The 24,021-nt window shown below is 48.2% G+C and overlaps 1 protein-coding gene across 3 annotated transcripts in view; it reads left to right on the forward strand.

Annotated features, from left to right (window-relative positions):
- Positions 1–220: 220 nt before the first annotated feature.
- The window catches only part of LOC121535465 (calmodulin-regulated spectrin-associated protein 2-like), a 94,271-nt gene continuing 70,470 nt past the window's right edge, over positions 221–24,021 (forward strand). For all 3 annotated transcript variants that reach the window (XM_041842565.2, XM_041842566.2, XM_041842567.2), the window contains exons 1-2: positions 221–937; positions 9,755–10,014. In XM_041842565.2, the coding sequence (XP_041698499.2) occupies positions 799–937; positions 9,755–10,014 (399 nt within the window). In that variant the 5' untranslated portion in view covers positions 221–798. The remainder of the gene's footprint in view (positions 938–9,754; positions 10,015–24,021) is intronic.

Raw genomic sequence — 24,021 nt, forward strand, 5'->3', positions numbered from 1 at the left:
TAAAATTCCTTAGAGCTGATTTCCTGGTGTTTTAACAGTCTTTTATGTACAATTATTTTTGTTGCTGTTGCTCAGAACACTTTGGGGGCCAAATATAGCCACCCGCGGGCCAAATTCGGCCCGTGGGCCGGCAGTTGAGGTACTCTGCACTATTCACTGTATTCAGCAGTGTATGTGGAACGTCTGGTGGACCGCGCAGGCGCGCTGGGGAGATTGCCTTTGAGGCCAGTGCTGCAGGAAAAGCCGGGGGAGACGGCGCCGAGATTGAGGGTGAGGAGAGGAAAACAGTTATAAAGAAAAAAAAAAAAGGGCAAACATGGACAAGGACAATTGCTTCCGTTTACTTATAACACCATCCTCAAAAGATGAATTGAGCTATTCCTGTGAATAGAAGTCGGGTAAATGGGCGAGCAGTTTCTTAGATAGACGTAGCCTACTGTAGGCTATGCTTGCTTGGCAAACTGAAGATAATGTCAGGGAATGGATGAAAATCCCCTAACTAGTTTACTGCAGTTGCCTGGCTGGAATTCTCTTCTCGTATTGAGAATATCGGACACATGGGAAAAAAACGGTTAGCTTGTAACGGTGGGAAGGAGCCATAACACATCTGGGTGTGAGGGATTCTAACGGTGTCCAGTCGGTCTTCGTTTCGGTAACGCATTCGAAGTTTGAACAGAAAGATACATTTTGCTGCATCGAATTCCTTTGGACGGGATGTCATCTGCCGCCGACAGAGTTCCACGAGTTAACTGACCATCTGCCTCTCGGTAACGGAGGCCGAGCGAGCCAGGCGTGAAGATGGGTGATGCGGCACATACCAAGGGGTTGAGACGAACCTTTATCGTCCCATCGATCAAGGCTTTTGACCACTATGATTTCACAAGGGCCAAAATATCCTGTAGCTTCACATGGCTTGTGGCCAAAGCCTTCGGCTCAGGTAGGTGGAGCCTTTTCTTGTTTTCTCAATATTGGTATGGAAATGTATAACATTTTATGCAAAATGTTGACAAATTGTATCAGTATGCACATCATCATAATAGGGCCAATCATCATTGATAACAGCGATATTTCTGAGAGGCCTAAAGAGTATCTCTTATCTGTGATAAGAATTTGTTATTTGGCCCCAGGGCCTTGATGAAACATCATGAAGACTTCACCACGCGCGAATGCGATAATTAAACACGCAAATTAGTCATTTTATTAAGTCACATCTGGGCGCTCTAATTGAGGAGAAGCGCACGTGTGGGCAGACTAATTGTTGCTCATTCCAATACCTCTGCCTTTTCTGTTCTCATCATGGCAGAGAGCGTTGTTGTTTACCTACCCTCTCCCATATGCATGGATGTCTGTGACATTTGATTGATTAGCTATTGCAGCTGGTTCCTGAAGTTCACAGCAATGGCCCCATGCCCTACAGGTTGTTGGACCATCTGAACAGTATTAGAAAGATAATTCCATGTGATTTGACCATTGACAATGACACAGTTGTCATTTCACTGGGTGATCTACCATTACAATCAGAATCTATTCTAAACATTCAGAGGAACATTTCCAGTTGTTTCTGGATGACAGACAGCACGTAGCCTATATTAAAGGCTCTCTATGGGGCCTCCAGTGTGGTTGGGGAAAGCCTTGGCCTGCAGGCAGTAGCCAGAGAAGCTCTATAACCTCTCATTCCAACTGGCTAGCTCAGTGGCTCTGGGGTTGGTTGGAGGGTGACTGACTCCAGCTCCCTAATTAAGGTTTTTAACTGGGCTACACTCTAACTACCATCTGCTCAGTCTGTGGAGAGAGAGAGAGAGAGAGAGAGAGAGAGAGAGGGTGGGAGAGAGAGAGAGGGGTGGGAGAGAGAGAGGGTGGTGAGAGAGAGAGAGAGGGTGGTGAGAGAGAGAGAGGGTGGTGAGAGAGAGAGAGGGTGGTGAGAGAGAGAGAGAGAGAGAGAGAGAGAGAGAGGGAGGGGGGTTATGCTATAGCTAGCCTTGGGAGCCTAGGATTCTCATGTTCAATCACCACACCACACTATGCTGTAGCCTGCTGCACATGACTAGAAAGCTCCTCATATAGCTTCCAGCATGACGTTTGTAAGCTAAGCTTTTCTCAAGTGTATAATATGGGGAAAACCCTCACTAGAAGCACATGTTGTCAACTGCTCGCCTCCCCTCACCTCATTACTCATTCCTAGAGAACAACAGGCTCTTAGCATAGCAGGACTGGGCAGATTTTTCCTGTCCCTCCCGATGATACAGATTACTGCTCCCTTCCAGCACCACTACAGAGAACTGTGGCCCAATTCATCAACCCAGGCTGAGTCTACACGCACAGCCACGTTTGGCCTAGTTACTGTGGCTGTGACAGGAGTTTGACCCAGGAAATGCTGAAAATGTGCACGCACATACACTTACACACTCACAAAAGGGTTTCTTCTATTATGACTGATTCAGACCAGAGGCATCTGTGGTTGTTGCTCTCCTGTGTGGCACTGCATCACTGACTAGGTGACTGACTGCTCTGTGTGTGTGTGTGTGTGTGTGCACAAATGCTTTGCGAGCAGCTGTTCTAGAATGTGCTCTACGCAGACAGTCCTCTCCTGTCTCTGTAACATCTGTGGTGTGTTGGCATCGTGGAGACCCAGTCAGAGTGACAACATTTGTCTCCGTTACATCACAACACAGGGGCTTCCCGGTGGGATCCTTGGGACGTCCCTACCCTAAACCTAACCAACAATGGTCTTATCTTGTGTGAACTTATTAGGCACAATGAATGTGAGTGACAACAGCTCGGATTGCTTCTTTGGTCTAACTACATCGATGTTCTCACTGCATTGGAAAATATGTAGTCTGACGTTAGTTTACATAGTGAGCAACTGAACAAAAATGTTACTTTTGAAAGCCACTGCTAAAATACAGCGCATTTGAAAATTATTCAGACCCCTTGACCTTTTCAACATTTTGTTACGTTACAGCCTTCTTCTAAAAATGATTAAATTTCCCCCCCCCCCTCATCAATCTACACACAATACCCCATAATGACAAAGCAAAAACAGGTTTTTAGAAATTTTTGCAAATATGACATTTACATAAGTATTCAGACCCTTTACTCAGTACTTTGTTGAAGCACCTTTGGCAGCGATTACAGCCTTGAGTCTTCTTGGGTATGACGCTACAAGCTTGGCACACCTGTATTTGGGGAGTTTCTCCCATTCTTCTCTGCATATCCTCTCAAGCTCTGTCAGGTTGGATGGGGAGCGTCGCTGCACAGCTATTTTCACGTCTCTCCAGAGAATATTGTTTCTCATGGTCTGAGAGTCCTTTAGGTGCCTTTTGGCAAACTCCAAGCAGGCTGTAATGTGCATTTTACTGAGGAGTAGCTTCCGTCTGGTCACTCTACCATAAAGTCCTGATTTGTGGAGTGCTGCAGAGATGGTTGTCCTTCTGAAAGGTTCTCCCAACTCCACAGAGGAACTCTGGAGCTCTGTCAGTGACCATCGGGTTCTTGGTCACCTCCCTGACCAAGGCCCTTCTCCCCCGATTGCTCAGTTTGGCAGGGCGGCCAGCTCTAGGAAGAGTCTTGGTGGTTTCAAACTTCTTCCATTTAAGAATGATGGAGGCCACTGTGTCCTTGGGGGCCTTCAATGCTGCAGAATTTTTTTGGTACCCTTCCCCAGATCTGTGCCTTTACACAATCCTGTCTCGGAGCTCTACGGACAATTCTTTCGACCTCATGGCTTGGTTTTTGCTCTGACATGCACTGTCAACTGTGGGACCTTATATAGACAGGTGTGTGCCTTTCCAAATCATGTCCAATCAATTGAATTTACCACAGGTGGACTCCAATCAAGTTGTAGAAACATCTCAAGGATGATCAATGTGAACAGGATGCACCTGAGCTCAATTTCAAGTCTCATAGCAAAGGGTCTGAATACTTATGTGAATAAGGTATTTCTGTTTTTTATTTGTAATAAATGTGCAAGAATTTCTACAAACCTGTTTTTGCTTTGTCATTATGGGGTATTGTGTGTAGATTGAGGATTTGTATTTATTTTATCCATTTCAAATAAGGCTGTAACGTAACAGAATTTGGAAAATTGTACATTGGACATTGTAAACTGCCGCTATAAGCTACAGGTTTCTAAGAATGCAATAACTGCATAGTAATTGGGCTCCCGAGTGGTGCAGCGGTCTAAGGCACTGCATCTCAGTGCTTGAGGCGTCACTACAGACCCCTTGGTTCGATTCCAGGCTGTATCACAACCGGCCGTGATTTGGGAGTCCCATAGGGCGGCGCACAATTGGCCCAGCGTCGTCCGGGTTTGGCCGGTGTAGGCCGTCATTGTAAATAAGAATTTTTTCTTAACTGACTTGCCTGGTTAAATAAAGGTAAAATAAATAAATAGTAACAAAAGTATTGTTGCTGACTTCTGTACATGCTTTAATGTTCTCTCCCTGTGCTTTGCTCCAATTGGTCGGCATAGTAAGGGTGGATATTCCAGGTCCCGTGTTTGTACTTACTGTGACAGCTCCTTCCTGTGTATTTCCTGTTTGATTGGTTTTCCTGGTTTTCCTTGACGCGGCAGCTTTTCATGAACTCGTGGAAAACTAAAGCCTGCTCACTCTGTAAAGTGTGATCTGCACTCTACACTGTTACAAATAAGGTTGCTTTATTGGTCTAATAGAACCTTTTTGATGGCCATATGAACCGAGCCATAAAACCCCTGTTTGGAACTTTATAGCACCATTTTCTTCTAGCTGCACTTGTATGGCTGTTGTTAGCAAGACTGTGTTAACATTGTTCCATCCACATAAAGGTGTGTAGTAGACTGCGTAAACATTGTATTTGGTATTGAGGAGGTCAGAGAGCTGGCAGTGTCGTGCCAGGACAACAACCTCTCCCTCAAAGGAAGGCCCTAAAAATTGTCAAAGACTCCAGCCACCCAAGTCATAGACGGTCCTCTCTGCTACTGCACGGCAAGTCTGAGACCAAAAGGCTCCTGAACAGCTTCTACCCCCGAGCCATAAGACTGCTAAACAGTTAATCAAATGGCCACCCTGACTATTTGCATTGACCAAACCCCCCTGCCCCCCCCCCCTTTTTCTTTTGCACTAACATTCTTGCACTGTCTCTCTGCACACCCACACACTCACACATACTATACTGACACTCCAACACAGACACACACACACACATGCATAAATAAAATAAAATAAAATCAAATTGTATTTGCCTCATGCGCCGAATACAACAGGTGTAGACATTACCGTGAAATGCTTACTTACAGCCCTTAACCAACAATGCATTTATTTTTTAATAAAAAAGTAAAATAAAACAACAACAACAAAAAGGTGTTAAGAAAAAAAGAGCAGAAGTAAAATAAAATAACAGTAGGGAGGCTATATACAGGGGGTACCGGTGCAGAGTCAATGTGCGGGGGCACCGGCTAGTTGAGGTAGTTGAGGTAATATGTACATGTGGGTAGAATTAAAGTGACTATGCATAAATAATTAACAGAGTAGCAGCAGCGTAAAAAGATGGGGTGGGGGGGCAGTGCAAATAGTCCGGGTAGCCATAATTAGCTGTTCAGGAGTCTTATGGCTTGGGGGTAGAAGCTGTTCAGAAGCCTTTTGGACCTAGACTTGGTGCTCCGGTACCGCTTGCCGTGCAGTAGCAGAGAGAACAGTCTATGACTAGGGTGGCTGGAGTCTTTGACAATTTTGAGGGCCTTCCTCTGACACTGCCTGGTATAGAGGTCCTGGATGGCAGGAAGCTTGGCCACAGTGATGTACTGGGCCGTACGCACTACCCTCTGTAGTGCCTTCCAGTCGGAGGCCAATCAGTTGCCATACCAGGCGGTGATGCAACCAGTCAGGATGCTCTCGATGGTGCAGCTGTAGAACGTTTTGAGGATCTGAGGACCCATGCCAAATCTTTTCAGTCTCCTGAGGGGGAATAGGCTTTGTCGTGCCCTCTTCACGACTGTCTTGGTGTGTTTGGACCATGATAGTTTGTTGGTGATGTGGACACCAAGGTGCTCTCAACCTGTTCCACTACAGCCCCGTCGATGAGAATGGGGGCGTGCTCAGTCCTCTTTTTTTTCCTGTAGTCCACAATCATCTCCTTTGTCTTGGTCACGTTGAGGGAGAGGTTGTTATCCTGGCACCACACGGCCAGGTCTCTGACCTCCTCCCTATAGGCTGTCTCATTGTTGTCGGTGATCAGGCCTACCACTGTTGTGTCGTCAACAAACTTAATGATGGTGTTGGAGTCGTGCCTGGCCATGCAGTCATGGGTGAACAGGGAGTACAGGAGGGGACTGAGCACGCACCCCTGAGGGGCCCGCGTGTTGAGGATCAGCGTGGCAGATGTGTTGTTACCTACCCTTACCACCTGGGGGTGGCCCGTCAGTAAGTCCAGGATCCAGTTGCAGAGGGAGGTGTTTAGTCCCAGGATCCTTAGCTTAGTGATGAGCTTTGAGGGCACTATGGCTGTCGTCAATGAATAGCATTCTCACGTAGGTGTTCCTCTTGTCCAGTCACTTTTACCCCTACCTACATGTACATATTACCTCAACTACCTCATACCCCTGCACATTGACTCTGTACCAGTTCTTCTTGTATATAGTCTCGTTATTGTTATTTTATAGTTACTATTAACTTAACTCTGCATTGTTGGGAAATGGCTCGTAAGTAAGCATTTCATGTTAAAGTCTAGACCTGTTGTATTCGGCGCATGTGACAAATAACATTTGATTTGATTTGAGGTCATAGGAGCTTTTGTCCATCCTCTCAGGGTTATAAGGTGGCTTTATAGTGGGGGAGTGGGGACAGTTGGGGAACTTTATATTGGGGACAGACAGTTGTTGTTGTGACTAGCTGCTGAAGTGACTAGTCTGGCTGTTAAGTGGTTGTTGGAGTGGTAAATGCCTGTCATTGTCTGAAATAGCCCATGTCATCTCTCTGGGTGGGAACACACTAAAGATTAGGTTTGCTTCTGAAACCCCCCTCGGAAGAATTAGTATTACTGATAGGGAGTGGATGTACAGATGTACGATCGTAATTTGAGCCAGTTTGCTACAGCAGGAAAATAATCCTGCAGCAACAGGACATTTGAATTAGTATGTGGATTATAATGAATGGGCTTTTTTTTTTGTTAGGGCAAATCAAGTCTGAAATGTTAAAGTGGAAATTACAAACTTTAGAAGCCTTTTTAAACCTTGAATACACTACAAGTTTGCATTTCCTGCAGTGCAGGAAAATTCTCAGCAACAAAAGAGTGTCAAATTAAGATCCTACATCTGTTGGGGATGAAGAGAGTCCTCACTTAGCCATGTAGCCCCCTCCACCTCAGTCTGCATGAATGAACCAAAGGATATTCCTTATCAATTTTGTCGTACTATTGACCATTCTATTGACCATTATATAGGTCGTTATCAATAAAAGGTCACAATACGGTGCAGAGCGTTTGATTGGGCTGCTGGAGGGCAAGGAGACCCGCAGCTCCGCTAAAACTATTGACAGCTAAAACCATTGACAACTATGTGCCGTTTTCAAGGGATTGTTAAATAAATGTTAACTATTTGATTGTAATATCATCATCTCTTGAAGCGCATTGTCAGAACCACAAATGTACGATTATTCCATGAAAAACAATTGTGCACATTGAGCTCTATAATCAGAGTTCCAGGCCTACAGCAAGTAACTGCATGCTTTTCTTGACCAGTAAACCTCAATTAATCATGTAATTTCAGATACATGAGGGTAGCCTTACGATATCTCTCGATATTGGCCACCATTAATTCAATATTTGAGTGATATAAAATAAAGGGAACTATACCTACAAGTGTGAGTGATTTAGGTTAATTTCCCATCCTTTGTGGGGTCTGTCTGTCAAGCAGCAAAAGGGCGCATTTGCCGATGTAACATTACAAGCTACCGGTAGAAACTTTGTACAGTTGGCTAAACATAGTGGTAAGTAGTAATTTTCTGCAACCAATGGTGTCCTAGCTAGCGAAATTAGCTAATATTCAGTGCTTGACTTGGACTGGAATAGGTGCCGGTACTCAGATCAGGCAGGAGCCCAAGTCAAGCACTGCTATCATTATCCCCTTCTTCTTATTATTTGTGTACTTTTTACCCCAATTGGTAGTTACAGTCTTGTCCCATCGCTGCAACTCCCGTTCGGACTCGGGAGAGGCGAAGGTCAAGAGCCATGCGTCCTCCAAAACACAACCCTGCCAAGCCGCACTGCTTCTTGACACACTGCTCGCTTAACCCGGAAGCCAGCCACACCAATGTGTTGGAGGAAACACCGTACAACTGGCGACCAAAGTCAGCGTGTATGCGCCCGGCCCGTCACAAGGAGTCGCTAGAACAAGGACATCCCGGCCGGCCAAACCCTCCCCTAACCCGGACGACGCTGGGCCAATTGTGCATCGCCTCATGGGAGAGTAGGGGTTACTGTGAAGTAAGGGTTAGGGTTAGGGTTATCTATCTAACCCTTATCTTTAACCCTAACCCTAACCCTAGCTATCTTCACAGTAACCCCTACTCTCCCTCTCTAGATGGGGTCCCATAGGAACTGACTGTAGTGTTAGTTATGTAGCCTAGCTATCTTCACAGTAACCCCTACTCTCCCTCTCTAGATGGGGTCCCAGAGGAGCTGACTGTAGTGTTAGTTATGTAGCCTAGCTATCTTCACAGTAACCCCTACTCTCCCTCTCTAGATGGGGTCCCATAGGAACTGACTGTAGTGTTAGTTATGTAGCCTAGCTATCTTCACAGTAACCCCTACTCTCCCTCTCTAGATGGGGTCCCATAGGAACTGACTGTAGTGTTAGCTATCTTCACAGTAACCCCTACTCTCCCTCTCTAGATGGGGTCCCATAGGAACTGACTGTAGTGTTAGTTATGTAGCCTAGCTATCTTCACAGTAACCCCTACTCTCCCTCTCTAGATGGGGTCCCATAGGAACTGACTGTAGTGTTAGTTATGTAGCCTAGCTATCTTCACAGTAACCCCTACTCTCCCTCTCTAGATGGGGTCCCATAGGAACTGACTGTAGTGTTAGTTATGTAGCCTAGCTATCTTCACAGTAACCCCTACTCTCCCTCTCTAGATGGGGTCCCATAGGAACTCACACACACACACACACACACGCTCACACACACACATACACACACACACGCACACACACACACATACACGCGCACGCACACACGCGCACACACACACACACACACACACACACACACACACACACACACGATCTCTTTATGAGGGGATTAGTCTTTTTAGTCCATGCTTACTGTCACCACCAGTACTGATTTTATTCCAGCTACTGTAAGCAGCCTAATCAGTTAAAGCTCACCCCACCTCAGCTATCTAGCGTGACAGTATCTTTCCCTACACTCTTAGAAAAAAGGGTTCCAAAAGGGTTCTTCGGCTGTCTCCATAGGAGAACCCTTTTTGGTTCCAGGTAGAATCATTTTGGGTTCCATGTAGAACCCTTTCCACAGAGGGCTCTACCTAGAACCTAAAGGGCTCTACCTGTAATCAAAAGGGGTTCTTCAAAGGGTTCTCCTATGGGGATAGCCGAAGAACCCTTTTAGGTTCTAGATCTACACAATTTTTTTTCTAATAATGTAGCTATCCTCACACTAACCCCTCCTCTCCCTCCCTAGATGGGGTCCCAGAGGAGCTGGGGTCTAACTATGTTCATCGTAGCCCCAAACTAACCCGTCCCCTCCTCTCTCCCTCCACAGATGCGGTCCCTGAGGAGCTGGCTGACCCCTTCTACAGGGACCAGTACAGCCAGGAGCATGTGAAGCCCCCTGTGGTGTGCCTGCTGCTGTCTGCAGAGCTGTACTGCCGGGCGGGGAGCCTCATCCTCCGCAGCGACGCTGTCAAACCTCTGCTGGGACACAACGCCGTCATCCAGGCCCTGGCACAGAAGGGACTGTACGTCACTGACCAGGACCGCTTGGTCACAGAGAGGGACCTGACCAGTACGCCTATACGCATGGTAAGGATGGAGAGCTGTCTGTCTCACACACACACACACACACACACACACACACACACACACACACACACACACACACACACACACACACACCCCTTCTCTTTCTCTCATCCTTCACATGCTCCTGGCTGTAAAATGTATCTCCTACTTCTCCTTCTCCTTCTCCTTCTCTCTCTCTTTCACTCACACACTCATCCTCTCTTTGTGTGTGCTCTAAGGCAGGGTTTTCCAAACTCGGCCCTGGGCCCCCACCCCTGGTGAATGTTTTTGCCCTAGCACTACACAGCGGATTCAAATAATCAAAGCTTGATGATGAGCTGGTTATTTGAATCAAAATGTGCACCCCTTGGGGTCCCCAGGACCGAGTTGGGGAAACCCTGCTCTAGGATAGGGCTCTGTGTACAGTTTTCTCAGCGTTGTCTCCTGAAAGGACAAAAACAGACAGACAGGCTAGCAACCACTGACAGACAGACAGGCTAGCAACCACTGACAGATAGACAGACAGACAGACAGGCTAGCAACCACTGACAGACAGACAGACAGGCTAGCAACCACTGACAGATAGACAGACAGACAGACAGACTAGCAACCACTGACAGACAGACAGACAGGCTAGTAACCACTGACAGACAGACAGACAGGCTAGCAACCACTGACAGATAGACAGACAGACAGACAGACAGACAGACTAGCAACCACTGACAGATAGACAGACAGACAGACAGACTAGCAACCACTGACAGACAGACAGACAGACTAGCAACCACTGACAGACAGACAGACAGACAGACAGACAGACAGACAGACAGACAGACAGACAGACAGGCTAGCAACCACTGACAGATAGACAGACAGACAGACAGACAGACTAGCAACCACTGACAGACAGACAGACAGGCTAGCAACCACTGACAGATAGACAGACAGACAGACAGACAGACAGACAGACTAGCAACCACTGACAGACAGACAGACAGACAGACAGACAGGCTAGCAGCCACTGACAGACAGACAGACAGGCTAGCAGCCACTGACAGACAGACAGACAGACAGGCTAGCAACCACTGACAGACAGACAGACAGGCTAGCAACCACTGACAGATAGACAGACAGACTAGCAACCACTGACAGACAGACAGACAGACAGACAGACAGACAGACAGGCTAGCAACCACTGACAGACAGACAGACAGACAGGCTAGCAACCACTGACAGACAGACATGCTAGCAACCACTGACAGATAGACAGACAGACAGGCTAGCAACCACTGACAGACAGACAGACAGATATGCTAGCAACCACTGACAGACAGACAGACAGACAGACATACAGACAGACAGGCGGTACTGTTATGTCACACAGTACAAGGTAAAATGCCTTTCTTAGGAAAGAGCAAATAAAGGAGAATATTGATTTGATGTGCACTGCTGTGCAACGAAGTGAGGCTTTAAGTAGTCCTTTTAAATCTACAGTCCTTTTCAGTTGATCTTCCATTGAAGAATGTATAACAGCTAGATATGAAGGGTATTCCGTTAGCTTTTAAAACAGTTAGACTTGATATCAGTTATGAAATATTTATTCTAATCTGATAATGTGTGGCTGAGGACCATGAGTTAAGATCCAGCCACAGTCTCCTGCATGGATAGAGATTGGACATACAGTGCATTTGGAAAGTATTCAGACCCCTTCACTTTTTCCACATTTTGTTATGTTACAGCCTTATTCTAAAATGGATCCAAAAAAAAATAATCCTCATCAACCTACACACAATACCCCATAATGACAAACAGAAATACCTTATTTACATAAGTATTCAGACCCTTTGCTATGAGACTCGAGCCATGAGGTCGAAGGAATTGTCCGTAGAGCTCCGAGTCAGGATTGTGTCGAGGCACAGATCTGGGGAAGGGTACCAAAACATTTCTGCAGCATTGAAGGTCCCCAAGAACACAGTGGCCTCCATCATTCTTAAATGGAAGAAGTTTGGAACCATCTGAGCAATCGGTGGAGAAGGGCCTTGGTCAGGGAGGTAACTAAGAACCAGATGGTCACTCTGACAGAGCTCCAGAGTTCCTCTGTGAAGATGGGAGAACCTTCCAGAAGGACAACCATCTCTGCAGCACTCCACAAATCAGGACTTTATGGTAGAGGAGCCAGACGGAAGCCACTTCTCAGTAAAAGGCACATGACAGCCTGCTTGGAGTTTGCCAAAAGGCACCTAAATGACTCTCAGACCATGAGAAACAAGATTATCTGGTCTGAGGTAACCAAGATTGAACTCTTTGGCCTGAATGCCAAGTGTCACGTCTGGAAGAATCCAGACACCGCTCATCAAATAGACAATACCATCCCTACGGTGAAGCATGGTGGTGGCAGCATCATGCTGTGAGGATGTTTTTCAGCGGCAGGGACTGGGAGACTAGTCAGGGAAAGATGAACGGAGCAAAGTACAGAAAGATCCTTGATGAAAACCTGCTCCAGAGCGTGCAGGACCTCAGACTGGGGCGAAGGTTCACCTTCCAACAGAACAATGACCCTAAGCACACAGCCAAGACAACGCAGGAGTGGCTTCAGGACAAGTCTCTGAATGTCCTTGAGTGGCCGAGCCAGAGCCCGGACTTGAACCCGATCGAACATCTCAGGAGAGACCTTAAAATAGCTGTGCAATGACGCTCCCCATCCAACCAGACAGAGCTTGAGAGGATCTGTAGAGAAGAATGGGAGACATTCCCCAAATACAGGTGTGCCAAGCTTGTAACGTCATACCCAAGAAGACTCGAAGCTGTAATCACTGCCAAAGGTGCTTCAACAAAGGACTGAGTAAAGGATCTGAATACTTATGCAAATTTTATATTTCAGTTTTGTTTAGTTTTTTTTGTTTGACAAAAATATCTAAAAACCGGTTTTTGCTTTGTCATTATGTGTTATTGTGTGTAGATTGATGAGGGGAAAAAATGTATTTAATACATTTTAGAATAAGGCTGTAACGTCAGAAAATGTGGAAAAAGTCAAGGATACTTTTCGAATGCACTGTATCTGCTGACGAAATGGCAGCCTGCATTGCAGTGCTTTTTTTTTCTCTCTCTCTCGCTCTCGTTCTCTCTCTCTCGCTCTTCCCCCCTTCCAACGCCCACGTTCTAACCAGTGTGTTTATAATAAGACCAAACCATTTTTCTCTTGTGAATATTTAATGGCTGCTCGACACAGAGTCCGCAATTCATCTGCCCCATCTGCTGTGGCATACATAGAATCTCCTTCCTTCCCTCCCACCTTTCTCTCCTTCCCTCTATATCTCCTGATCAGTTATTTCTGTCTTTCTCTATCTCTCTTCTTCCCTCTCTATCTCTTCAACAGCACTTTCTCTCCCTCCTTGGTATTTTCTTCTCTCTTTTCCTCTTTCTCCCCCCTCGCTCTCGCTCTCCCTCCTCTTTCTCCCCACCCCCCCCCCTCCCCCCTCATGACTGTAAGTCGCTTTGGATAAAAGCGTCTGCTAAATGGCATATTATAATTATTATTATAACACAAATGTTTCAAAAGAGATATCGTCATGGCTACAGTAGGCTAGCCAAGACCAATGCTAGGTGTCTTTATTTATCTTTCGTTTAGCAGACTATCAACAGTAGCCAGCATATTGCTAGCTTGTTCTCTATTGAAGGTTTCCTTTTGGAAATCACTTTCCCTAAAATAAATAAGCTTGGCGAGTAGATTGATGGGCGTTTCTTTTTGCTCTGGACAGCACATGTGTGCTGTGTGAACGGATCAACTTCTGTACCGCTCGATAAGTTGTGACTCGCGGGAGCGTGGTGCTGCTTGAATGAACAGCCAATCCTATTGCTCGAATACAAATAGCATGACTTTGCTGTGTGTCGTCCTCTGTAGATCAATTGGTAGAGAATGGCGCTTGTAACGCCAGGGTAGTGGGTTCGATCCCCGGGACTGTAAGTTGCTTTGGATAAAAGCGTCTGCTAAATGGCATATTATTATTATTATTATTATAGTCAGTCTTCAGTGGTTTTTTCCAATGGTAGACTGTGACAGAGCAGGTAAATGTTGAACTGGAATACAAAAATGTGCTAAACAATTACTGGCCTGGTCGAGATCCACTGGGGGACATGTTTTTACTGGCCCCGGGCCAGCGGGCCATCGTTGATGTTGGACCCTGGGGTGTAAACAGGGAATTGACCTTAATCGGCAACGAAGCCCACAGCCAGTTAATTTACAAGCCTGTATATCCTCCCTGACACACAGACTGACACACACAAACACACACACACCTTTTTTCCTTTACACATGCACAATCTCTTCAGGATAGGCAGCTGCAGAGTGTAGCTCCCCATAGGAGTTGAGACAGTGTGTTTAGTGCAGATACATGCTTGTTGCTGTGTTGGGTTTATAGCACAAATGAGGATAAATGATGACCTCATGGTTTTTCACACACCGCTACTTGGTCCAGGTCAGAAGGAGGGATGAGGAAGAAGAAGACGGCAGGAGGAGGAGGAGTGGAGAGGGGGAACGTGGCAGGCCGACACAGGATGAATGGAGGGGGAGAGGGGCTGCCGCTTGGCTGGGGTCTAGGGAGGAAGGGGGAAAGGACTGTGTTTAAAGATAGAGGGAAAGGAGGAGAGGAAATGGGGTGGAGTTGAGGACTATGTTATGGCATCAGAGGAGGAGAAGAGAGGAGGAATATATCTGTAGGAAGAAGAGAAGAGAGGAGAGGGGGATTACATCCATGCTCCAGAGAAGGAGAGGAAAGGAAGAATGGGTATGTGACCATATGTGATTGGAGGAGAGGAGAGAGGGAATATGTCTGCACCAAAGAAAGAGAGGAAAGACAGGATGATAGGTTTGTGGAGAACATGAGAGGAAATGAAAGGAGAGGAAAAGAGGGGGTAGTAGAGGAGAGCAGAAGAGAGGAAGAGAGGAGAGAGGGAATACGTGCTGGTGCTCCACTGCAGTACAATAGAGGGTGGGGTCTCAGAGCAAGTCTGCATACCATAGAGGGTGGGGTCTCAGAGCAAGTCTGCAGTACCATAGAGGGTGGGGTCTGTCTGAGACAGTGTTCCATCCACACCTCTCTGTAAGTGCTAAAAGCCTGCTATGAGGGACGAGTAGGGAGCTAAGAGCAGGGAGCAGCGCTGTACAGGGAGGAGAGGAGATGTTATTTAATTTGTCTGCAGAGGGGCGTGTTCAGTACGTGTGTGTGTGAAAAGCCTACTCTGGAATGACATTAGGAGGCATGCCTATGTGACAGTCACAGTACGTAAGAGCAGACCAGTAGAATGTATACACTCTAGGTCAGGGGTGTCAAACTCATTCCATGGAGGGCCTAGTGTCTGCAGGTTTTTGGTTTTTCCTTTCAGTTAAGTCCTAGACAACCAGGTAAGAGGAGTTCTTTACTAATCAGTGACCTTAATTCATCAATCAAGGGTTGTCTAGGATTTGATTTGATTTGAAGTACAAGGGAGGAGTGAAAACCCGCAGACACTCGGCCCTCCGTGGAATGAGTTTGACACGTGCTGTAGGCCAAGTAATGAAGGGCATCTATTTCTCTGACCTCCATCCATTTCTCTGGCCTCCATCCATCTCTCTGACCATCCATCCATCTCTCTGACTATCCATCCATCTCTCTGCTCTCCATCCATCTCTCTGTCCTCCATCCATCTATCTCCTTGTAAAGTTCAGGGCCACATCTCAATAGTCTTAAGTGGTCTCCTCTATTTGTCTCTTCTTTCACCTGCACTGATCTAAAAACCCATGATAGGTTAAAGCATTGTGGTGTATGAATGTCTACTTTTAATAAGCTTTCACCTGTCCAGCTGATTCTAATAAGTGTAGTCCAGTGGAGGCTGCTCAGAGGAGGAAGGGGAGGACCATCCTACTCAGTGAATTTCATACTTGTGAAACATTAAAAAAGTTATACTTTTTAGATAAAACTATTCTAAATATATTCACGTCATCAAATAATTGATTAAAACACACTATTTTGCAATGAAGGTCTACAGTAGTGTCACGCCCTGGCTCTGGGACTCTGTTATGTTGAGCCAGGGTGTGTAGTTTCTATGTGTTTGTGTTCTGTGTTTAAGTTCTAGTTCATGTGTAGCTATGTTGGCCGGGGTGGTTCTCAATCAGAGGCAACGTGAATCAGCTGTTGCTTGTTGTCTCTGATTGGGAACCATACTTAGGCAGCCTGTTTTCCACAGTGTGTTGTGGGATCTTGTTCCGTGTATGGTTTGTGTCTGTAAACCAAGGACGTCACGTATCGTTTTGTTGTTTTGTTCGTGTGGTACTCTAATAAAATAAGCATGTTCGCAAATCACGCTGCGCATTGGTCCACTCCCTTCAACGATCGTGACAAGTAGCCTCAACAGCCCTCTGTATGGTAGCACAATGGTGTACCTGGAGGACAGCTATTTTCTGTCCTCCTCTGGGTACATTGACTTCAATAAAAAACCTAGGAGGCTCATGGTTCTCACCCCCTTCCATAGACTTACACAGTAATTATGACGACTTCCAGAGGATGTCCTCCAACCTATCAAAGCTCTTGCAGGATGAACTAACATGTTGTTCATCCAATCAAAGGATTAAAGAATGAATCTAGTACTGAAAGCATAAGCTACAGCTAGCTAGCACTGCAGTGTATAAAATGTGGTGAGTAGTTGGCTTGAAAAAAAAACACATTCAAGCCAGACTCAGTAAGTCTCATTTACTTAATTTGTATTTCTAAAATATCAAACTCTCGGGGCGACAAATACAAACCCAGGCAAGACATCATGTAAACAAACCCAGGCAAGACATCATGTAAACAAACCCAGACAAGACATCATGTAAAGAAACCCAGGCAAGACATAATGTAAACAAACCCAGACAAGACATCATGTAAAGAAACCCAGGCAAGACATAATTTAAACAAACCCAGACAAGACATAATGTAAACAAACCCAGGCAAGACATAATTTAAACAAACCCAGACAAGACATCATATAAACAAACCCAGGCAAGACATCATGTAAACAAACCCAGACAAGACATAATGTAAACAAACCCAGGCAAGACGTCATAATGTGCTGGGCCAGCCACCCTTTGATCAGTCAGTATTAGACAGCTGGGCCAGCCACCCTTTGATCAGTCAGTATTAGACAGCTGGGCCAGCCACCCTTTGATCAGTCAGTATTAGACAGCTGGGCCAGCCACCCTTCCTCAGTCAGTATCAGACAGCTGGGCCAGCCACCCTTCATCAGTCAGTATTAGACAGCTGGGCCAGCCACCCTTTGATCAGTCAGTATTAGACAGCTGGGCCAGCCACCCTTTGATCAGTCAGTATTAGACAGCTAGGCCAGCCACCCTTTGATCAGTCAGTATTAGACAGCTGGGCCAGCCACCCTTCATCAGTCCATATCAGACAGCTGGGCCAGCCACCCTTCATCAGTCAGTATTAGACAGCTGGGCCACCAACCTTCATCAGTCAGTATTAGACAGTTGGGCCAGCCACCCTTCCTCAGTCAGTATTTTCTCAGTTGGGCCAGCCACCCTTCCTCAGTCAGTATTAGACAGCTGGGCCAGCCACCCTTTGATCAGTCAGTATTAGACAGCTGGGCCAGCCACCCTTTGATCAGTCAGTATTAGACAGCTGGGCCAGCCACCCTTCATCAGTCCATATCAGACAGCTGGGCCAGCCACCCTTTGATCAGTCAGTATTAGACAGCTGGGCCAGCCACCCTTCATCAGTCCATATCAGACAGCTGGGCCAGCCACCCTTCATCAGTCAGTATTAGACAGCTGGGCCAGCCACCCTTTGATCAGTCAGTATTAGACAGCTGGGCCAGCCACCCTTCATCAGTCAGTATTAGACAGCTGGGCCAGCCACCCTTCATCAGTCAGTATTAGACAGCTGGGCCAGCCACCCTTCATCAGTCAGTATTAGACAGCTGGGCCAGCCACCCTTTGATCAGTCAGTATTAGACAGCTGGGCCAGCCACCCTTCATCAGTCAGTATCAGACAGCTGGGCCAGCCACCCTTCATCAGTCAGTATTAGACAGCTGGGCCAGCCACCCTTCATCAGTCAGTATTAGACAGCTGGGCCAGCCACCCTTTGATCAGTCGGTATCAGACAGCTGGGCCAGCCACCCTTCATCAGTCAGTATCAGACAGCTGGGCCAGCCACCCTTCATCAGTCAGTATTAGACAGCTGGGCCAGCCACCCTTCATCAGTCAGTATTAGACAGCTGGGCCAGCCACCCTTCATCAGTCAGTATCAGACAGCTGGGCCAGCCACCCTTCATCAGTCAGTATTAGACAGCTGGGCCAGCCACCCTTTGATCAGTCAGTATTAGACAGCTGGGCCAGCCACCCTTCATCAGTCAGTATTAGACAGCTGGGCCAGCCACCCTTCATCAGTCAGTATTAGACAGCTGGGCCAGCCACCCTTCATCAGTCAGTATTAGACAGCTGGGCCAGCCACCCTTTGATCAGTCAGTATTAGACAGCTGGGCCAGCCACCCTTCATCAGTCAGTATCAGACAGCTGGGCCAGCCACCCTTCATCAGTCAGTATTAGACAGCTGGGCCAGCCACCCTTCATCAGTCAGTATTAGACAGCTGGGCCAGCCACCCCTTTGATCAGTCAGTATCAGACAGCTGGGCCAGCCACCCTTCATCAGTCAGTATCAGACAGCTGGGCCAGCCACCCTTCATCAGTCAGTATTAGACAGCTGGGCCAGCCACCCTTCATCAGTCAGTATTAGACAGCTGGGCCAGCCACCCTTCATCAGTCAGTATCAGACAGCTGGGCCAGCCACCCTTCATCAGTCAGTATTAGACAGCTGGGCCAGCCACCCTTTGATCAGTCAGTATTAGACAGCTGGGCCAGCCACCCTTCATCAGTCAGTATTAGACAGCTGGGCCAGCCACCCTTCATCAGTCAGTATTAGACAGCTGGGCCAGCCACCCTTCATCAGTCAGTATTAGACAGCTGGGCCAGCCACCCTTCATCAGTCAGTATTAGACAGCTGGGCCAGCCACCCTTCATCAGTCAGTATTAGACAGCTGGTGTTCTCGTTTGCTTGTAGCCTACAACAAGCATGAAAGCTACTCTACTGTATTATAAAGATAGAGTTCAGTGTGTCAAATCGGAGGGCCTGTTGTCTGGACCTATGGCAGTCTCTATGGGGGTGCCACAGGGTTCAATTCTTGGGCCGACACTTTTCTCTGTGTATATCAATGATGTCGCTCTTGCTGCTGGTGACTCTCAGATCCACCTCTACGCAGACGACACCATTTTGTATACATCTGGCCCTTCATTGGACACTGTGTTAACAAACCTCCAAACGAGCTTCAATGCCATACAACAATCCTTCAGTAGCCTTCAACTGCTCTTAAACACTAGTAAAACTAAATGCATGCTTTTCAATCGAACGCTGCTAGCACCCGCCCACCCGACTAGAATCACCACTCTACGGGTCTGACCTAGAGTATGTGGACAACTACAAATATCTAGGTGTCTGGTTAGACTGTAAACTCAACTTCCAGACTCACATAAAGAATCTCCAATCCAAAGTTAAATCTAGAATCGGCTTCCTATTTCGCAACAAAGCCTCCTTCACTCATGCTGCCAAACATGCCCTCGTAAAACTGACTATCCTACCGATCCTTGACTTCGGCGATGTCATTTACAAAATAGCCTCCAACACTCTACTCAGCAAATTGGATGTAGTCTATCACAGTGCCATCCGTTTTGTCTCCAAAGCCCCATACACTACCCACCACTGTAACGATCCCGGCAGTCTGAGTCGGGTCCGGTCTGTGTACTAGTTTTTCTGCTCGTGATCTCCAGTTTCCCGAGGGTTCTGGAACGCTCCCTGCCTGGTTGCCGGGCAACGTTGCTAGGCGGGAGCTCTCTTGATTTCCGCACCTGCATCCCATCAGCAATCTGCACACCTGGTCCTGATCATCACCCTTCTTAGGCTCTGGCCTAACATCCATTCCCTGCCGGATCGTTAGCCATGAACATCACTCGTCCGGAACCTTCACCCAACCTCTGCCTGATGGTCGGGCGGCTGCCGAGCCATCATTGGACCAACTACTGCACCCTCAACAACTCATCCACGCCGCCCGCTCTGTTCCCTGGATTATTCAGCAGCACTCGTGGATCAGTTAAATAAACACTCACCTTTGACACCACTTACCTTGTCCTGGTCTGCTTCTGGGTTCTGGCTTAGTAAACCGTGACAGAACGATCCGGCCAGTAATGAACCCAGCGGACCTGGACTCTGTTCGCCATGCCATTACCCATCAGGAGAAGATGTTGGGCCATCATAGCACGGAGCTACAGGAGATCGCGTTGGCAGTTCGGAACCTTTCTACCGGTCTGACGGAGGTCCAGAACCAGCGCAAGTTTCCGGTGGAGGATCCACTACCGGTTTCACCCATCTCGCCTGCCGCGTCTGGAGCTGTGTCCTTCCGTGAGCCCAAGGTTCCGACGCGGATAAATATGAGGGGGAGCTGGGAAGATGCCGTTCTTTCCTTATGCAGTGTGGGTTAGTGTTCGATCTACAGCCCTACTCTTATGCCACAGACAAGGCTAGGATAGCCTTTGTGATTGAGTTGCTGCGTGGTCGAGCGCTGGAGTGGGCTTCAGCCGTTTGGGAACGACAAGACCCCTGCATGGCTTCATACCAGGGGTTCACGGCCGAGATGAGGAAGCTCTTCGACCATTCCGTCCGAGGGAGGGACGCAGCTAGGCGCCTGTTTTCGCTTCACCAAGGAACTCGCAGCGTGGCCGACTTCGTGATCGAGTTCAAGACGTTGGCTGTGGAGAGTGGGTGGAATGAGGAGTCTCTGCAAGCGGCCTTTTACCAGGGTCTGTCGGAGCAGCTCAAGGATGAGTTGATCTCCTATCCGGAGCCTAGTGACCTGGACAGCTTGGTAGCCTTGTCTATTCGGGTGGATAATCGAGTCCGAGAGCGAAGGAGGGAGAAGCAATGGGGTCCGTCCAATCGATCAGCTTCTCAGGTTCCAGTCGGGTCGGGGATTGGACCAGAATACGTCGATCATCGTCCACCACACAGGATTAGTGGAGAGGTCCTGTCTCCCGATTCTGAACCAATGCAAGTAGGGCGGCACGGGTTAACCAAGGAGGAACGCCAACTCAGACGTAGGACTAACTGTTGCCTCTACTGTGGTGGTTCGGGACATTACCTCGCCACCTGTTCCCGGCGGTCGTCAAACCGCGCGGCTCGCTAAAGTTGGGAGGACTTTTAGCGAGCCAGTTTCGACCTCTCAATACCTCTGTCAGACCCCGTTTCCCGGCTACCCTTGTGAACAGGAATCAGAGCTTAGCGATTAACGCTTTATCGATTCAGGTGCCGATGGAAGCTTTCTTGATGCCGAGTTGGTGGAACAGCTGGGGCTTTCAAGGAGCAATTGCCGGAAGCCATTGAAGCGACCACTCTGAACGGCAGTAGTCTGGCACGTATCACGATGAGGACTGAATCGGTTAAGATGCTGTTGTCGGGGAATCATTCGGAGATGATTTCATTCTTCATTCTGCCCGTCTTCCCATGTTCCTCTGGTCCTTGGATACCCCTGGCTGAAGGAACACAATCCCACGTTCGATTGGGTGACGGGCAAGGTAACGAGTTGGAGCCTTGATTGTCATGCTAACTGTCTCAAGACTGCCTGTCCCCATTCGGTTCCCAGTCAGGTGATTGAGGCTAAACCCCCAGATTTGTCCCTGGTTCCCGAGACATATCACGATTTGGGGGAAGTGTTCAGTAAGCAGAAGGCTCTGTCACTCCCTCCCCACCGACCATATGATTGTGCCATCAACCTGTTCCCTGGAGCTGTCTACCCCAAGGGAAGGTTATACAGTATCTCCCGCCCTGAACGTGAGGCTTTGGAGACCTACATCAAGGAGTCCCTAGCTGCTGGTCTCGTTCGTCCCTCGTCATCACCCCCTGGGGGCAGGATTCTTCTTTGTGGGTAAGAAGGATGGCTCTCTCGACCGTGTATTGATTATCGGGGGTTGAATGACATCACGGTCAAGAACAAGTATCCCCTGCCCTTGATGAGTTCTGCCTTCGACTCCTTACAGGGTGCTACGGTGTTCACCAAGCTAGACCTACGCAATGCGTATCACATGGTCCGGATCAGAGAGGGAGACGAGTGGTTGACGGGTTTCAATACACCGATGGGTCACTTGGTATCAGGTGATGCCGTTTGGACTGACCAATGCTCCAGCGGTATTCCAGAGTATGGTGAACGACGTCCTGAGAGATATGATCGGTCTCTTTGTGTTTGTTTACCTGGATGACATTCTGATCTTCTCGAAGGAACCTTCCGACCACGTCCAGCATGTCCGGCAGGTTCTGCAGCGATTGTTGGAGAATCGCCTGTTCGTGAAGGCCGAGAAGTGCGAGTTTCACGCCCACACGACATCCTTTCTCGGGTACATCATCTCCAGGGGAGAGATTAGGATGGACCAGGAGAAGGTTAGAGCGGTTCTGGAATGGGCCCAGCCCGGTACGAGATTGCAGCTCCAGAGATTTTTGGGGTTTGCGAATTTCTACCGCAGATTCATCCGGGATTACAGCCGTGTGGCCGCTCCGTTAACTGCCTTGACTTCCAGTATCAGGAGCTTCAAGTGGAATCCGGAGGCGGATCGAAGCGTTTCTGGATTTGAAGAGGCGATTCACCAACGCACCGATTCTCTCTCAACCGGACACGGCCCGTCAGTTCGCCGTTGAAGTGGACGCGTCTGATGTGGGAGTTGGCGCCATCCTGTCGCAGCGATGCTCCACGGACAGTAAACTCCATCCCTGCGCCTACTACTCTCGTCGCCTTTCGCCTGCGGAGAGGAATTACGATGTGGGTAACCGGGAGCTTCTCGCGGTGAAACTTGCCTTGGAGGAGTGGCGCCACTGGTTGGAGGGGGCGGAGCAACCGTTTATTGTCTGGACTGACCACAAGAATCTTGCTTACGTGCAATCGGCTAGACGCTCTCAACTCCCGTCAGGCCAGGTGGGTGTTGTTTTTCGGACGATTCAATTTTTTCCCTGACGTTCCGACCTGGATCTAAGAACGGCAAGGCGGACGCCTTGTCTCGGATGTTCTCCAAGACGGAGGAGAGTGGGTCCAAGACCGAGACAATTCTCCCCGGAACTGCGTCGTGGGAGCTGTTAGGTGGAAGATTGAGGAGGAGGTGATGGCGGCCCTTCGGACGCAGCCCGGTCCCGTAACGGTCCATCCGGTCGGTTGTTTGTGCCTGAGTCGGTTCGTCCGCGGTCCTCAAATGGTCCCACGCCAGCAAGATGGCTTGTCACCCTGGCGTGGCTCGGACGATGGCGTTTCTTCGCAGACGTTTTGGTGGCCTGCCATGGCCGAGGATACTCGGGGTTATGTTGCTGCCTGTCCAGTGTGTGCGCAGAATAAGAGTACCAATCGGCCCAGCTCTGGACTACTTCACCCCCTTCCTATTCCCCGCGACCATGGTCGCATCTGGCCCTGGACTTTGTCACTGGGTTGCCCGCTTCTGAGGGGAACACGGTCGTTCTGACTATCGTGGACAGATTCAGCAAGTTCGCCCACTTTGTGCCAATTGCCAAGCTTCCCTCTGCCTCGGAGACGTCCGAGATCCTGGTTAGGGAGGTTTTCAGGGTCCACGGTTTGCCCAGTGATATCGTTTCCCGACCGTGGCCCTCAGTTTACCTCTGCTGTCTGGAAGTCCTTCTGTTTGGCCATTGGAGCTACAGTCAGTCTCACATCTGGTTTTCACCCCCAATCTAATGGTCAGGCGGAGAGAGCCAACCAGAAGATGGAATCCACGCTACGCTGCCTGGTCTCTTCCAACCCCACCTCCTGGGTCTCTCAGTTGCCTTGGGTTGAGTATGCCCACAATACTCTCCCCTACATCTGCCACTGGGATGTCTCCCTTCCAGTGCCTGTATGGCTACCAACCTCCCTTGTTCCCTTCTCAGGAGAAGGAGCTCTCAGTGCCTTCTGTTCAGGCCCAT

This window comes from Coregonus clupeaformis, chromosome 21, assembly GCF_020615455.1.
Source record: "Coregonus clupeaformis isolate EN_2021a chromosome 21, ASM2061545v1, whole genome shotgun sequence".
Classification (NCBI taxonomy): Eukaryota; Metazoa; Chordata; class Actinopteri; order Salmoniformes; family Salmonidae; genus Coregonus; species Coregonus clupeaformis.